Source organism: Ceratina calcarata, unplaced genomic scaffold (assembly GCF_001652005.2).
Source record: "Ceratina calcarata isolate Rehan_Ccalc_2016 unplaced genomic scaffold, ASM165200v1 scaffold58.2, whole genome shotgun sequence".
Taxonomy (NCBI): Eukaryota; Metazoa; Arthropoda; class Insecta; order Hymenoptera; family Apidae; genus Ceratina; species Ceratina calcarata.
In genome coordinates, this window is record NW_017177018.1 from 67,454 (window position 1) to 85,834 (window position 18,381).

Below are 18,381 nucleotides of genomic sequence, written 5' to 3' on the forward strand. Positions count from 1 at the left end.
ATTTATTATAACAATTTAATTTGTTCATTAAAAATTTTTATTTCATTGTAATCCGTTCGCTTTTCTACAATTAGTTTCTTGTTATCAAAGCTTCTTCGTGATCAAAATTTCACGAATCAACCTTGTGTCGAAGTTTAATAATTTAACTTTAAACTTTCCGTATAACGGGTTCGAACTGTAACTTTTGGTAAGAGAATTAAAACCTTAATGGAGCACATTTCAAACTAGAAGTTCACTGGATTGGATCTCATCCAAATTTGTGACCCTATGTGTCAACTACATCATTGGTGGAATCTTTAGTCTCGAAACTTTCACAAAAAAAAAAGACGAGGTCAGGGCAAGGATTTCGCAGTCTGCCTCGGGGTCTAGTATGGTTGAGAACTTTACCGCAATCTTTCTTCGTCATGAAAAAGAAGCTCAATCAAACCACCGTGCATTCTTCCTCCCTAGTCAACTTCGCTTCCTCTTCTTTGGATCTTCTTCGATAATATAATATAATTTATTCAACTCACGTAGCCATGGCAATTTCCCCCGTATGTGTCTCTTGACTATTATCTTCTTCGTTTGTCTCTAATTGTTCGCATAATACGTGATGCATGCCGAAAAAGTAATCGAAAATTCTCGCAACAGAGTTAGATTGCTATTGTTCTGATATTTAACGAAGAATAAACTTGTGAATATATCAAGTGTCTTGTTGTGTAAAATACTATTTGAATAATCTGAATGAATAAAAATCGAGTCTCAATTTAGTTCTAATAACGATATTTATTCTAAACGTTGATTTCCGGATGTTTACGAGAATCCCGAACATTCTCGGGATTTCCGAGATTTTCGAGAACTCGTAACGATCACGAGAAAAATTCTCATCCCGGAGTTCTCGCATACTTCTAATTACTGAAACATCGATGGAACAACGTTGTACTTCAACAGCGCGTTCCACATGCATCGGTATTTGAATTACAATCGTATTGAACGCTGCTCTGAAATATAATGTTGTTGCATCGATATTTGGATTAAGATCGTATTGAATTATCCGTAAAATACAATTATACTTATTGCATAATCCGCCGAGATACGATGTTATGAATAGGAAGCGTTGGAACGCAGTTTGCAACTGTCCCAACGTTGAAATGCGTGTATGAATATGTTCCATTTCCCCGGACTCTGTATGCGTTCATGTTGGTTGCAGTTAGTGTTTCATATCGCATTAATTGTTATGGTTGCCATTCTTCCTTTTCGTAGATGTTCCTAAAGTACTTTCAGTCTTCTCGTAGATTTCTACTGTCCGTATTCATGTTGTTCTCACCAAGTTTGATTACACTGTGTTGTCCACAATTTATATGTGAACCCTTAAATCTTGTGCAAGGTTGACTGCGTCTGTTCATATTAAGCCTCTGATGACCTCACGTTTTCCACTGACATAGAAAGCTTACAAAAATAAGTAAATTTTTCCAACATTGGAAATTTATTAAATTGTTTTGTTCATTAAATGTTCAAGGGCTTATTACTTCAGATGTCTATCGTTTGATCACAATATTGTTCGTTTGACCCAACATTTGAGGTACACTCGAATCCGCCACACTGACTATCAGCAAGTTAATTACACTTGTGTAACTGATGTCTCTCGTAATAGGATTTCAGCGAGAACACGAACTTGAGGGCAAATTTGCGAAGGGAAGAAAATGCACGAAGTTAGATTATATTCGATGCCATGCAAGAGCAATCTTGTAACCGCGGTTAATTAACAATTACAGTTCCCGACGTGAGTGCAACACACCGTACTTCGTTAATCAAAATTTATCGCATTGCGCAAACTCGCTAAAATAACATCGCGTCTGACTCCTAAATTCTTTATTTTTGCCAATCCAAAGATTTATTTACATTTATTATAACAATTTAATTTGTTCATTAAAAATTTTTATTTCATTGTAATCCGTTCGCTTTTCTACAATTAGTTTCTTGTTATCAAAGCTTCTTCGTGATCAAAATTTCACGAATCAACCTTGTGTCGAAGTTTAATAATTTAACTTTAAACTTTCCGTATAACGGGTTCGAACTGTAACTTTTGGTAAGAGAATTAAAACCTTAATGGAGCACATTTCAAACTAGAAGTTCACTGGATTGGATCTCATCCAAATTTGTGACCCTATGTGTCAACTACATCATTGGTGGAATCTTTAGTCTCGAAACTTTCACAAAAAAAAAAGACGAGGTCAGGGCAAGGATTTCGCAGTCTGCCTCGGGGTCTAGTATGGTTGAGAACTTTACCGCAATCTTTCTTCGTCATGAAAAAGAAGCTCAATCAAACCACCGTGCATTCTTCCTCCCTAGTCAACTTCGCTTCCTCTTCTTTGGATCTTCTTCGATAATATAATATAATTTATTCAACTCACGTAGCCATGGCAATTTCCCCCGTATGTGTCTCTTGACTATTATCTTCTTCGTTTGTCTCTAATTGTTCGCATAATACGTGATGCATGCCGAAAAAGTAATCGAAAATTCTCGCAACAGAGTTAGATTGCTATTGTTCTGATATTTAACGAAGAATAAACTTGTGAATATATCAAGTGTCTTGTTGTGTAAAATACTATTTGAATAATCTGAATGAATAAAAATCGAGTCTCAATTTAGTTCTAATAACGATATTTATTCTAAACGTTGATTATTTCGTAACACAGTATTAGTTTAGACCTTTAAATATTCAGGTTTCCCCATCTGGCAGTGTTTGCTTAATAAACATAATCTGTATGCGTAAACGTAAACCAAATAGTGACTCAAAATTATAATTGACCTTTATATTTTATTCAATTAAATGTTACTGCATCGTAACCTTTGATGTTTCAAGTTATTAATATTTATATTATTTCATATACCTACATGCATTTTATACATACATTTATATGTATAGATACGTACATTCTATCTTAAAAATTTGTGTACATATTATTTGCATATTTCGTTAAAATAACTTTATGACTTCTACAAAAATGATCGAAACTCGCCAATCTGAAAATAATAGTTTTTAATTAAATCGACTCTGGCATAATCTTTTCGGCGTGCATCAGTCTCTGTCTATAATAGTGATTCGTTTCTTCGTGTCTGGTTCCCTATAATACTCCTGTCGTTGAAGATTCATCAAAAAGTCCATGAACAATCAATTGAGTCCAGGTACGAGCAACTGTTCATGGACGTCCTGTAGAGAGGGTTGCACCAAGGAGTTGTACGATTGCACGCAAATACGCGTCAATTATAAGCTACCGATTAACGCGTCCGAGGATAGCGATGACCAGGGTGAGGGAGGTGGAGCGGTAGGAGGTGTCGAGGATGACGAAGATAGCACAGGGACGGGAAAACCGCGTTACGAACGCTCCCTAAGGGAGTACGAGTACGTCGAAGACCTTGAGGAAGACTTCGCCGAGAACGATGAAGCTGGACTGCCGACACCCTTTCCTACAGGTACAGGACAACGTATTCTACTTTCGTGTCCACATTACTATCCTCAAGATAATGGATGATTCAGATCAATAATTTTATATGCGAAGTTTTTGCATTTCCTACCCGACTTACTGACAAATAATTCGGATTCTACCGGTTCCACGAGTAGGATAATTTCAGGAGAGATAGACCACGTTTTTAAAAACAACTCGATATGAAACCCAGTCGAATGTAAGTCACGAAAAACAATTAAGCAAACAATTGGCTTTCTTTAAACTCCGTCAGTGCAGTACAAAATGATATTGTATTAGGTACAGTGAATTAATAACAAAATCACACGACTTCCAAATTTAGTGTACTTTTTGAATTTAAAAAAAATGTACGAGAGAACGAACGAAGCTGTAGCAAGACAAAGGATCAGGTAGGCGCGGAACCATGTGCAGCATTGTTCGACTAACGAAACTGCAAAATGTATTATAGTCCAAACCGAAATCAACTCTATACGAAAAGAGGCTTTAACGTGCATATTGTTGTGTGAAATCTAACTAACAATAGCTACTGTCTCTCTCTCTCTCTCTCTCTCTCTCTCGCTCTCTGCTGGAAATATCTGTCGACGAGCGCGTGAAGTGACTGGATGATAACCAGGCGAAGTTCGCAGGGCGCATGGGCAACGACTCCGAGTGGTACTTCACCGGGGCCAAGCTGTTCCCCAACGTAAAAGGCTGTGGATACCCTCCAATGCTGAATTGCAGTATTTTCTACGGGCAGTACACCAAAATAGGGAAAAACTTTAGCTGTTACTATTCGAAAGTGGATCCCGGGATAGTCATCAGCGACCTCGACATGTGGCAGGTCTCTTCACGATTTTCTATATTTGTTATTAACCGTACAGAGTGTCCCCCGAAGAAGATGGTCACCATAAGTGAAATTATGGGCCAAGTGGAATGAAACAAGAAACTCATGATCGTATTACACACATATGTAGTAAGTAGGGCCACGTCAATGTCTCGTATATCCAGGTGTATCTAACCTTTGGCTGACCTCCAAACCTTATTGACTACTTGCCATCGTAATATATTGTTTGTTATTTTTGGAAGAAGTGCAAAATAAAGGTACTGCTAAAATATTCTATCACTATCCAAGACTATACCTTTCAGCAATAAATTTATTAAACAGCATAGTTAAGTAACTACTTCTGAAACTATAATTGATACCATATCCTTCGTGCAAACCGCCTTATCCAGGGACACTCTGTACTTTTATCTGTGTATCGATTTTAAATTTCCTTGACGTGCGCTGCGTAAACTGTTCGTCAGAGCAGAGCGCAGTCTCACTTGCGTATGCGACGTAACTATATTTACTGTCTGATCCATGCGTGTATAATTTAGTTAGCTTTATTTGGTGTTTGCTTTGAATTACACACCTAAGGGCACGAGAGAGTCCTTCCCTTGTCTCTTCCATCTGTCACTTAAATTTTTTCATCTTTTTCTGCTTCTCCATTTTATTTCGAGGAGTCTCGACAGAACTACGTAAACACCTGATGAATAGTAAATATGAAAATAATTTTCTTAAATCTTGATCTTATTTAACAAACAAATAAACAATGCACAATGAACTTCGATAAAGAATTCGATTATATATGCACGTTTCCCATCGAACCGTGAATTACGATAATGAACTGTTTCCGGTTTGAAGACAAGCATTTGAGAACAGTACATACGTGAATCGAGAAGAATGAAGAATTTCATCGCGATGACGTATCCTTTAATTCGGTGTGTAACCCAGTTACCGCATTCTAGGCATTGCCGGGCCGATTTACACCCGGTACTTGCACATACAAGTCACGCGAAAGCGGTCTCTAGTCTCTACCTGTGTGACTTATGTACGAGTCTTACTGTCCTCGTGGATGGAGATACGCCGAACTGTGAATCGATACTGCGGGTATCGGGAACGTGCTGCATTATGCAGCTAATAGCGTCTTCGCAGTAAATGGTTAAGTGGCTATGTTATAGTGTTATTAACGGAGATGTGTATCCGCTTTAATTAGAACTCAAAGACACGGGTACATAGTTGGCGAGCACGATGATGATTGAATTGGTTTGTCTGAATGAGGCGGAGGAACAATCGATTATGTGCCTCAAGCTCTTCTAATTTGCTAACGGGACGAATATTCGAAATTGAAAAGCAGGCGGCGATATGTAATTATATAAATGCGGTGATAGTTTCTACGGCTTAGAAAAAAGAGTGACACTTTTAATGTTCCGTCTTTTAACATTCACACCGTGTCTTCTCAGATCATATCTATGGAAAGAGACTTATTTAAATAAATTGGGCAACTTCAAAACGACATTCAATGCAAAAGCGCAACAAATTAATTTTTCGATTATAGATATTTGAAAACCATACAAATTACAAGCAATGAAAATTTATTTGAAACATAACGCTCTTATCTAATCCATTTTGCTGTGTATACATCTGTACGTATCGTGTACACAGCTACGTAATTCATTCAAAAGAAGCTTTCCAAAAATTAATCTTGCAAATTGCGTGTAAATGAGAAATACCGGCGCGATCTAAAAACGAAGCAAGCGTCGCGAACGGGAAAGGGAATCTAATACCGGGTGGTACATCATGACACGTGGAAAAACAATTTTCCGGCGGCGAGAGGCTCGGTAGAATTCCTTTACGTTTACGGAAACGTAGCCGCCTGCACGGTGACGAACAATGCATTTCAAGCGGGCTGAATGCCCCAGCCGACGACAAAGACGGAAACCCATCGTACCCGATGAAACTCGTGCCGGCGTTGCGCGGAAGAAAATAAAATTTCTCGCTCGTCCGCGTCCGCTGTTACAGCACGGTGGCGGAATTGAATCTCTCGAACGAAGGAAAGAGAGAGGAAACAGAGCAGAACGTGGAAGGAGAAGGAGCGGGGCATGCCCATTATAAAGCGACGATAACATCGTGGATCCGCCGCATCGCCGGAAAAGCTTGCCACTCCTGGCACGCTACGTGTGTCAATTTCGTAAATTAACGACGCCCTCGAGGCGCGGCCAGAGGGTCGAGCCGTTTGACGGCATCGAGGAAATTCGTTGGGATGATCGTGGATTTGGAGGATTTCAGGGAAAATGGAATTCGCTACCGAAATAGCTTTTTATTGTCGTCTCGTTTTTATTGCTTGTATGCGGTGATTGCTGGGGTTGCGTAAGTAAGATCGAGATTTTTAAGAAATATTGTCGTCGAGTTTCTCTCAGACTCAATGCCATTACTTTTTCGTATTACAAACTGGAACTATAGTTTTCATATACTGTATGACTCCCATTAAACTGTTTGGCTCAGTATTAAAAAAATTATACTGTTTTAAATTGTGTCCGAATATTAATGGGAATCATTATACGTACATTATTTTACTTTTCCTAAACATCATTCCGCCTTTTGCTCCTTACAAGTTAAAAATCGTTTAATTGATAAATTCTGAATAAAATTTCTCCAAGTAATTGATAATTCTAAAGAAAAATCCATTGGACGCATTGTTTGGTGTATGCGTGCAAAAGTGGAAGACGTGCAAGCATCCGTGAGGTTCCATGGGTGTTCTCCGCAGGTGTACATGAATCTGGTGTACGCGATGGCAATTCCGATACCGTCTTTCATAATCTCGGTGATATATCTCACCATCGCCTACTTCAAGATTTACAACGAAGAAGAGGTGCCGGCTGTTGAGGAGGGCGAGGAGGTCGGTGAGGATGAAGATAGCAATGCAACACCCCTGCCACTAACAAGCGGCGCCCTTACACCCGGCAGCGAAGCTTTCAGGGAAAACCTGGCGAGCTTCGGGCATCACATGAAAGTTGCCATGGCCGACGACATCAGCAGGGAAAGCCTGGATGGGATACCCAACTCGTACTCCATTCAGGGGTAAGCGAATACATGCGACATCAAAGTGCTGTTTCCTTCGTCTTCTTTTTTTTCTAACAAATGCCATTTTCTCCTCTTTTGATAAGAGGAAAATATGGTTACCCTGATTTAATATATTCGCGAGAAATCACAGTACATGCAGCAAGCTATTCGTCGTCTCTTATTCTTCTTCTCCACTCTCAACGGTTCTTTTTTATCGTCATCGCGTTCATCCCATTACCTGTGCAATCGGACACTCGCATTCCATCTACCCACTCACGTACACGCATAAGTTCATCCGAACACTTTTACAGCAATAGTCCATGCTGTTTCAATCAATAACGTTACATTTGTAGCTAGTGAGGTTCAGTTGAGCGAAAGTAAGCGTCGTTAATAAGACACTTGGATGGCTTTGAGCATCACGTCTTGGCATTTAGCAAACCGCATTACTCTAACTACGAGGTTTCCGATCAATGTGCCAACGCAGGTGTAAAAGAACTGTTACTTTCACAGTGGTAATCGGTTTAGTTGACTGAGATGGTATTATACACAACCACGACACGCTCACCGTTTTGTTCGTTTAGGAATAACAAAGTGTGTACATCGTATTAGGAAATTTTATAGGGATTCCGCACGAAAGAACTAAACAGAATGGATATGTGTAGCAATTAGGAATGGATATTATTTTAGATAATAAATAAGTGCCTTTTCGCGAGTGTCATAAGATATATTTATTTGTAAAGCAAACAACATTATTATGCATAATTACTGGATCGAAAAAGAATGACAATAGGTTTTTATAATCCAAAAATATTCAAGAAATTTTTGCTCCAAAATATTAAGTAATCAACACCTTAGTGCATTTCTTAAAATTTACGACCTACTGGGTTGAAACGTATTTTCACGTATTTCTCAATATTTAAGTTTGATGAGTTATAGGTTTGGTTTTCATTTACAAAGTTTACCCATACAAATATCAATTTCAGGATTTGACCTCAATTATCCATTAAGGGAGTGAAGAAGGGGGTAAAATTTATATTTAAATTTACAATTCTCAATATCTCTTATATTCCATTACTTACAATTAGTGATTTAATGTTTGTTCATGAAATATTTCTATACTACATATTTTGAATTTTACTGAAACTGCGATGGGGGATGCTAGTCATAAATATACTTGTGATGTTTAAAATGCTCTTTTCTGAGAAAAGCTTGCATCAAACCGAAGTGTAATTATATCATGGCTCTCAAAACATAGCGTAGTTAAAATTTCGCAGCAAAGCGCTCGTACCAGGCGCTTTCTTTTGCATTGAAAGTTTTAAATCACCTCGATCCCTCTTGAACTTGCATCCTCGCTCGGATCCATAAAAGCAGAAACTCGTTTCCGCGCATTCCCTTCACGTATCGATCCGAACTCGCTGGGTGTAAAAACCAAGGAGCGAGATTCCTTCACGACGACAAAAAACCGATTCAGGTGCCACAAGGGTATCGAATGGAAAGAATGGAAACCGCATCGTGGAAACGGCCATCAAGCCTTTGGCCTTTGTCAGCGGGACAAGGCATAAAATGCACTCCCGATGCTTGCATGTACATGGCCGCGGATTATTATGTATGTATAAATATCCGTAACATCGGTCCATAGAAGGTTGGCACGAGCGTCGATATCGGATGATTACACGGTCAACTTCACCGGTGGACCGCGACAAACCGAAGATATCCGATGACCCTGCGCAAACACTGCGGCCTGCGCTCCGAATTCGATTAGCTCCGTCCTATCGAACCGGATCTATGGCTTCGAGATTTCCGGGCGAGGATCGACCATTGGCTTACCCCTCGAACGCGATTTAACCCTTTGTATCGAAATGTTTACCCGTTGTCACGCATCTAAATTTTCGTGAATAGAGAAATTTGATTCGATGATTGGATGTGCATGACGTTATACTGTTCGGTAATTAATAATAAAGCAAATTTTACTTATTTCGATCAACATAGACATAAGGCAGCGGATTTTAAATTACAGAGTAAAACGTATTCTTCTAATTTCGTTCCTTCTAATTTGCGACAAAGCACGTTGTGATTTTTATATAATTAAATTGAATTTAAACTTTAAGTCTACACCAAAGCATATCCAGAAAATCTACTTATCAAGACGTGAACTTTTTCAGGACGGAATGAATGTTCATGCTCAATTAAAGCTTTTTTTCTATTCTCAAGAAAATGAAAGTTTCTTATTTACACCAAAGTGTACAGCATAAAGGTTTCGGTTTTTTAATACACTTCATTTTATAACAATTTTTTCAGAAAGGATTCTAGTATAAAATTAGGTATTTTATAACGGAATGAAAATGTTACGTTTCATTCATGTCTTTAAACATGCACGTCTTATAATTATACATCTTATAGCCAATGCTCGTAACAATATTATTATCTATTACGTAATATTAAGCTCAGGATTATCGTGGAAAATAAAAATGAATAATTAAAGCGATCTTCTTTTATGGAACTTATTCATGGAAACAGAGATATATTTATATATGTGATTATAGAATGCACCGCAGAATATTAAAGGTGCATATCTTTGTTAAACCACGTTTTCATTGTGCAATCGTTGAGGGAAGACGCGATAAAATGAAGACAAAGCAGGCACAATGAAATCTGATTATACAGCGCGAACGTTCAAATACATTTGCTTTTAGCAATTCCAAAGCAGGCTAACAGTGTTATAACGTAGAAACTTGCAACGCTCCATTCTATTTTAAGCTCCCTCATTATTTAACAAATTTCTGCAAAATCGTTCTATGTGGTATCTATTATACATGAACTGATTTTCTGCATTATTATGTTCAAAGGAATTAATTTTTTTTATTAATAGACGAAGATAATGCAACTAGCAAAAAGTATTTTCTACAATTAATCCATCATCTCTATTAATCTAAAGACCTAACTCAAGACTAGAACAATTTGCAGATTTGACCTATGGCGCACCATGTGTCGAGGTTGGACGCTCTAATGCCACCCTTCTATAGCTTTAAGATAATAAAGGTGATGCACTCTTAGGGATGGATAATAGCGTATGTTTTATCGTGTTTTTTACATCGTAACGCAATTTTTAAGCAGCCGACATACAGCGATTGAAGTTGAGATGATACAAACAGTTTTTCACGTACATGTGAGAAAGTGATGTCGAGGGGTGGTAACATGTATATGTAGAGAAAAATTGTTCAGAATTAAACCCCCGAATATATGTATATAATATTTCAATGAAACCCACTGAAGTCGGTGAAGTGACCCCTTTTATGCACGATCACCAATGAATGCTATAATAAAGAATTACAAACATAAGTATAAACGATTTATACATCTAAAAAATATGTATAATGTATCATATTGAAATGTGTTTTTGAAATTGATTCAACGACGAAACTTTCGGATAAAACAACTTCGTTCTTTTACGAGCGATATAAAATAAATAATTCATTTTTAGAACTCGTTTTATAGACGTATTCGTCATAGAGACGCGAACATTATCGTACATAAAACTATTTTCATAGCTTGGATAACGTGAATGGAGCTCGAGTATTCTTTGCAATATTTGTTAGAATCAATTGAATTTAATATGTGCATGTAATAAAAATAGTAAATAAAATGGGGAATGTTCAAATACTTGGAAGCTGCTATGTTACCAGTGGCATGCATTAATGGATCGAGGTTTTCATGTTACGCGAGTTCTGTGCTTCTATCAGAGATGCCTTTAATAGAGGGTGAATGGTATAGTGGCGTCCTGCAGTCTATCGTAAAATCGTTCTATTACTATAGGATGTTTCAGAATAAGCGTTGCAATTCATTTAAACATTCGACCGACTTTTGAAAAGTTTTCAAAATTATTTTCATTATACAACGTAAAATTCAAATTGGCTTAATAGGAAATTCCCATCGGCTTTTCGGTGTCCCGCGACGATCAATTACCTGCCGCGATGTAATCAATTTCTCTTAGATGCTATATACTATATATCAGAATTTGGAGCGCAATACAATTACGATCATGATGTCTGAAGAGNAATAAATATATAAGTATATGAACAGCTAGTAGTGTATTCACAGACAGTATTATAGTAGGAAATATTCATATAATAGGAAATATTCATATAATAGGATGTTCACATGATGGATGTTCATAAAACGAAGATTCTACTGTGCATGCATACGAATGAGTGTGAGATCAACTGTCAAATAGCATAATTTACAGTACAAGTATAATTGCACTAATGTCCCATTCCACACTAGTTGGAACTGCGAAAGTATATTTTAAATCGTATACATGAGTATAATTATAGATATACATATCACAAACAGTACTAGGAACAATTTACATCTTTTTTTCATATTGAGTAAAAGGATCAAGAAATGTATTAAAAAACTGAATATCAGACTAAATTTCTTCATGAGTTGTATTTGTTGATTGAATGTTGAATGAACAATGGATGTTCTACCACCAGTCCGTTAGAAATGAATCAATCTTTATATGGGATGCGTGAGTGAGGCCACTTGTGAGGCCAGGCAAGGACACAAGCATCGATTCTGACCTAACCACCTTCGCCCCGGCCGGCCTCAAGCCTAACTTTAACAACTCACCCCGTTTCCACTTTCAACCTGCTCTTATCCCTCCCACCACCCATGAGAATGAACGTACCAACACGCACGTACCAACTCCGCAATTTTCTTTCCTTGGCTGCTCGTAGTTATCTATTCTCTGACGACACGATACATTTATTATTTTCTGTTTAATATCCATCAAAAAGAGTCCATTAAATAAATATATTAAGTGACTTCTCATATTTTTTAAACTACTACTCTTCATTATGTTATTCTGAATTTTGAGACAGGATAAAATATAAAGCGTACTTCATTTAAAACATTAAAAAAAAGACTGATATTCAATTGGGTAGTACTTTTTAATTTGTAATTACTGTAGAAATAACACCGTGTTAGTACAACTTCACTATAGAAAATCGTGTTGCCTTTTCGATGCTCGATATATCGAAGATTTTCGGCGTCGAACAGCTTGTACACATTTTGATCAATAATATGGCATCGTTTTGCGTGGAACTGATTCCGACGCTACTAGCAAGTAGAGCATGCGCTCAATAAACATTAAAGGGATCGCTTCTTCATTCGAAGGGGTTGATCGTTTTGTGTTCCCGCGAACATTTTAATCTTCGCTCACAGCATTTCCTGCCGTTTGTTTCATTTCGCCAAACGATTACAGTAACTTAATGTGAGAACATGTGACGTTCGATACTTGGCTAATGGAATCTATGTCTGACTAATATTTTTAATTACTAACACTTAAAGATGGCAATAAGCAAATATATGTTTTGTATAATATAAAGTTGAATAGTAATTATTAATTTATTAAACATTTTTGGAAAATAACAAAAATATACTTCAAATAATATCGAACATAAAAATTAATATTATATAAAAACTTAATTCTATATAAATAAAATTATTCTATGAAGAAGGTTTCATGATATCTGAGAATAGATTACGTACAAGAGCGTTCATTTAATTAACGACTGAGGACTATCAGCGAAGTTCAATTATCTCTCGATCATCGTCATCGATAAGTTCCCTAGACTAACTAAAGGTCTCTAAGGGTCTCTAAGGACCTCCGTGAATTTAATCATAAAATTATTGCGTGACATACAAGCTAGGATCTAAAATTGGAGAAGCACCATTACTAGTTGACATCGTTAGGAAAATGAACGGATTTTATAACTTCAATTGTAATACTTCTTTTCTTTATTACTAGACTGCGGATTTTTATGCAAAGTGTTGACAATTTAAAAAATGAAATCTAATTTGAAATTAATGTTACCCTTCAAAGATAATAATGTCTATTGTACTTTTCATGTCCCTGTTGCATATTACACGCATTCTTTACATTTTCTGCACACCTAATTTTTTATAAATGCATAAAATCCGTTGTCTAGTTATTACGACGGGACACTTTTTTTTAGTTTTATTAGAGTGCGCATGAGTGTATGTATGTACATATTTGAAAAGAAAGAATCAATGTATAGATAATCGATGAAATAGTAATCTGAGAAGAAAAGATTAATATACTTGACACGTTTTCGCACAGGAAAAGAAGAAGAAAAATATTCATACAATGATCGGTTTCCATGACGAGTTTAAAGTAATGGTGATACGTCTGTTTCAGAAACTTGAGCAAGACGATGACGACGAGTATCTCAACTCCTCCTGGGCCGACGGCAGCAGTCTGAAGCGGCACTTTCAAGGTCTGAACAACATCACCTGGAAACCGCATTAAAAGCGGGGGACTAACAAACAACGGAAGCCAGAAAGAGGCAATGGGGTGGAGGGAGGAGAAGACGCGAGAAAAATAATTTTTTTCGATGTAGCTTGTCCAAGTTGCCGACCGCAAATATAGCCAATATTCTCTCACCGACTACCGAAGAAATGGAGAACGAAAGTTAAAAAGATAACAAGAAATAGGAAACCGCAACGGCGATGTAACTTCAGGTATTTCCACGGCGTGAACTAGCGGTGCACGGTGCTCAACGTACGAGTTCAATAAGGAACGGGCGTCGATTTGCGTCCAATTATTAAAAAAGAAATATATACATATATAAAATACAAATGTAAAATTCGTCGGCGTTCTCTCCTTGACGCGAAAGGAAATAAATAAATGGACACCGATGACTAGGGGTGATCCAGAATGTCGGTTCTCGGCGAACAGAGTGTTTTAATATTATACGCTACAACGCTATCGCATAATACTGTCCCACATTGTGTACGCGCTAATTATTATCCAATAGAGATATAACGATATTTTGTGACAGACTTTTTTCTACATTACGACAACCGCCCGTTGGTCGTGAATGCGTGCGAGATACCGCGACCTCTGATAAACTTCGCAAACTCGATTAATACGATTAATCCGTTCGGCGGCTCGTATTCTTTTAGTCCGGCCGATTGCGGCTAATAAGATCGAAAGATCGGTCGCTTGGCGAGGATCCAGAGAGGAAATATTACAATTTGTATTCGTTGCCGATATTCTGGCGCCTCTGGGGCCTCGTCGTGTCGCAAAGGGTACTTTCGAAACATCGCCAGAGATGAACAAATTCGCAGGACAAATTCCCCAAGCTACTCGATGCCGTCAGAGAGCGAGATAGAGAGGGTAGATGCGAATGAACCACCGACTTGGAAACCGTTCCGTTTCTGGATTATTGACGGTCTTCTTGACGGTTGAACAAGTTCGAGGAGAACGGCTCTCTAGAAACGTTGGGCAAACGTAGAAATCGTATAAACGCTCGAATCGTTCCTCGGATGCTTCAAGAGATACGATTCTATATTGGCCCCGTATTAGCGAGAAAGCCGGATCGATTTTTGGACAGACCGTGTTGTATTGCGTCATACTATACAGGGAATAACGTAGGGGATGTTTCATATAGTACTAGAGCTTTCCAAAAAAAAAAAAACGTTATGCAATAGTTTATCGACGCCCTGTCGACAGTCCGGCTGCGTTTCTGCATACAATTCTGCGTAACCATTCTTATCGATCTATGTTGATGAACACGAAATGAAAGAGGCTAAGTTTTCTGCCGTGAGTCGTCCCAATCGATCCTCAGAGAAATGCGTAAACATATGTAATAAACCAATGCGCGAACCGCTACCACCTCATCGTGATAGAAGTCGAGCGAAAGCATTCCTGTCCATTTTCCAATAACACAAAAAACACTGAAGGAGAAGAGGAAGAAGAAGAAGATGTTGATCCTTTTTGCACAACTAAGCTAACTCTGGTTCACTCGATCAAGAACGAACGAACGAGATCGACAGAAAAACGCTGAAGAGGAGAGAAACCGAACATGCGCGATAAAACCGATCGCGTTAATTCAAGTGAACTATCGTTTAACGAATAAATTAATGAATTAAGAATACCGTTAACAGTTAACAAGTATTAATAAGATAATCTGCTTGCTGTGTGATCATGACGCGCATTCGAGATATGCCACTTTCACGTACATCGTAGGCGAATCGAAAATCACACTGTATTATCAACACAAGTACACCAGTATCACTTACACAGGCACACGTACATGTAACAAGTACACACGTCCGTTTCACTCTGCGACACAAACTCCTGTCCAAGTGTATTCATCAGGAGTTTCATCGGTGAACTCTTAAAATCGCGCTTCGGGGGCCACGCGTTGCCTCTTCTTTCATCGATTACTCGATTTTCCACGTTTTTCCGGCAAGCGTACAAAGAGAATACATAGAGATCACTCGTAGCAGGTAGAAAGAACGCGATGAAGTTTTCGTTATTGTTGCAAAGCTGAAGCAAAGTCTGATTCATGTAGAGACATCCGATCATGTTCGACTCATACTAGTGAACTTCCTTTGGTTCGTTTGTATTCAATGAGTGAGTGATAATACCGAGGGGTATCAATAATCTTCAATAAATATTTCAATATTTTTTATAGAATGTCATGACTGATATTCGCTAGATACAAATATTTATGTCGATTTCGAATGCGTTTTGCAATACCACTTTGACAAATAACGTACGATTCACACATCACTCGCATAAACGGATATTGTTCAGATAGTATGAGTACAGTGAAAAAAAAAACGTTATACGATATAATACTTTATCGAGCTGGCATCAGTCCTTTGTCAATACCTATACACATATACACGACGCATAGCATGTATCAGTTCGATCTGAAACATATTGTGCGACATCACGATACACGTTCGTGCCGGCGAAGAATGTAATTTTTCTGCGGTTGGATCGGGTCAAGTTTGTCGATTGGAAAAAAATGGCAGGGAGCGATCGTATGTATCTCCGTTGAATAACGAATAGTAGTGTCAGAAATTACACGCGACCATCATTTAAAATAAAAATTTTGTAGACTGCTCAGCGAGTTCAAAGGAAACTCGCCTCTCTGCGTGCGATACACGAAGGAAAACAAAATGCCACTTGCAGGGAGGGTGAAACAAGTAACAGTACTTTTATCGCGGCCTCGTTACCGCACGTAAATCGATATAAGTGGCGCAGGACAGACGAACCTTCACCCCTGAGATCGATGGCAAAATTGATGCTCAAAGTATTTTACCACTTTCCGTTGTTCACGTTTTTACCGCCATACAATTTCGTTTATTTTTCTCTCTCTTTTCACTATTTTTTAATAGACGATTTTTAAAAATGATTATAGCTTTTGAAAATTCGTGAAAGTGTCTAATTATAGAGCATTAACCGTAACTATTATATGTATTCGAGCATAAATATCGAATGCTAAAAATAAACTAACAAATTCGTATGAAACTTAACAAAGAAGAATTATACTATTCGTGATGCTATATTTTTATGTGATATTATTGTCCAGCGAAATATTGATCAAACAGTTGTAGCTGGTGTGCCGAGAACCTTTCTACTTCTTTGCAACATTTGAAAGCTCGAAAAAGCAATAAATTATATGATTTGCCATCGATCTGCAAAAACATGGAAGCATACAAAAACAGTTATCTGATTTGCCTAATCTTTCTTTCTTCGTATCAGAGAATATAATGCCTGATCCATGGAACAGTTAAAATACGAAATTTGCACGATGGCCAATTATTGCATATGAAATTATGAAGTAATCTTAATGGTTCTCATTGGACGCGAGCTCTTCTTATTTTACGACCTGTTCTACGTACAAAATGTAACGAACGCGTACATATACATAAAAACAGATACACATGCATACAAAGCTTGAAAACACCATCTCACCAAACGAACATGTGTGCACGCTGCACGATGTTCACGATTACACTTATAATCTATGAAAAGAAATAATAATTGAATTGTTTTTATGGATTAAGAACAAGTTGTCTGTGATCTACAATAATTAAAAAAATATTTAATAAGTATTAACATGATAAATGCATAATTGACATGTCGATAATGTCGAACGAATCGATATAGAGAATAAATAAATGAATATTAATAGACAAAGGAAAATAAGGAGAGATAAAGGAAGCGAGTATAATGTTGGATAGTGTCGAGACGATATCATGATAATGATTAGAGCAATACGGTAGAAAAATGATGATACAAACAAAAAAGGTGGATCATCGCATTAACGGCGATACCCGCGAGAGGATTCTAGGAAATGGTATATTATATAAATACATATATAAACATTAAAATAATAAAAGAAATAGAGATTTGAATTGGAGCACGCCGCGTCTAAATATTGCAATCGCTGTTGTTAATCAATAATAATTCGCGATATTGTATAATGAAAAGAGAGAAAAAAATATCAATTGTGCGTGCTGCGTTCGAAGTACCGACTAAAATACCAAAAAAATTATATAAATAAATATATAAATAAATAAATATATATATACACACATATGTATACACACATATATACATATGTGTATATATGGCACTTGACCGTCGCCGCTAAACAGAAGTACATAGGATAGGTAGATTTATAGAAGCGCAAAAAACACCAAAAATCGTTCCTTCCACCCGCTCCGGCCGTGTATTTGATTATCGATTTTAAATATATCGCATCTCATATGAAGTCGAAGAAAAGTTCTGCGAACTTGGGAGTGTACTACAGAATGCAATTAGCGTGTCCTTTTACTGATGCGGAGGAGAGAATCTGAGTGTTATACGAACGAATAAAAAAATAGGCGGTGGTAAAGAAAGAAGTATAAAACAGTATGGAGAAACGAATGAAAGAAAATATGATTATGATATAAAAAAAAAATGCCACAATCACCGAGTAATAAGTTGTTCAACGAGCGTTGCGAAAGATGTTCGAGATAATTTTTGTACAGTTTTGGCACACACGAGAACGTGCAACATCGTCGTCTTTATATTTATGTACAACATTCAATTATTATAAATTTTCGATATTATTACAAACTATGATCGATTTCGTGTGAAGGTGTATATGGCTTTTTCTGCGGTTAACAATAAAATGTTGTCAAAGCTTTTTCACGAGATATATATACATACATATTTCACTCAAA

At 37.3% G+C, this 18,381-nt stretch overlaps 1 protein-coding gene across 1 annotated transcript in view; it reads left to right on the forward strand.

The window, feature by feature from the left end:
* Positions 1–18,381, forward strand: part of LOC108629690 (temperature-induced paralytic E) — a 24,851-nt gene extending 6,470 nt beyond the window's left edge. The window contains exons 2-5 of the mRNA XM_018032524.2: positions 3,169–3,456; positions 4,094–4,287; positions 7,034–7,347; positions 13,550–18,381. Coding sequence (XP_017888013.1) covers positions 3,169–3,456; positions 4,094–4,287; positions 7,034–7,347; positions 13,550–13,613 — 860 coding nt within the window. The 3' untranslated portion in view covers positions 13,614–18,381. The remainder of the gene's footprint in view (positions 1–3,168; positions 3,457–4,093; positions 4,288–7,033; positions 7,348–13,549) is intronic.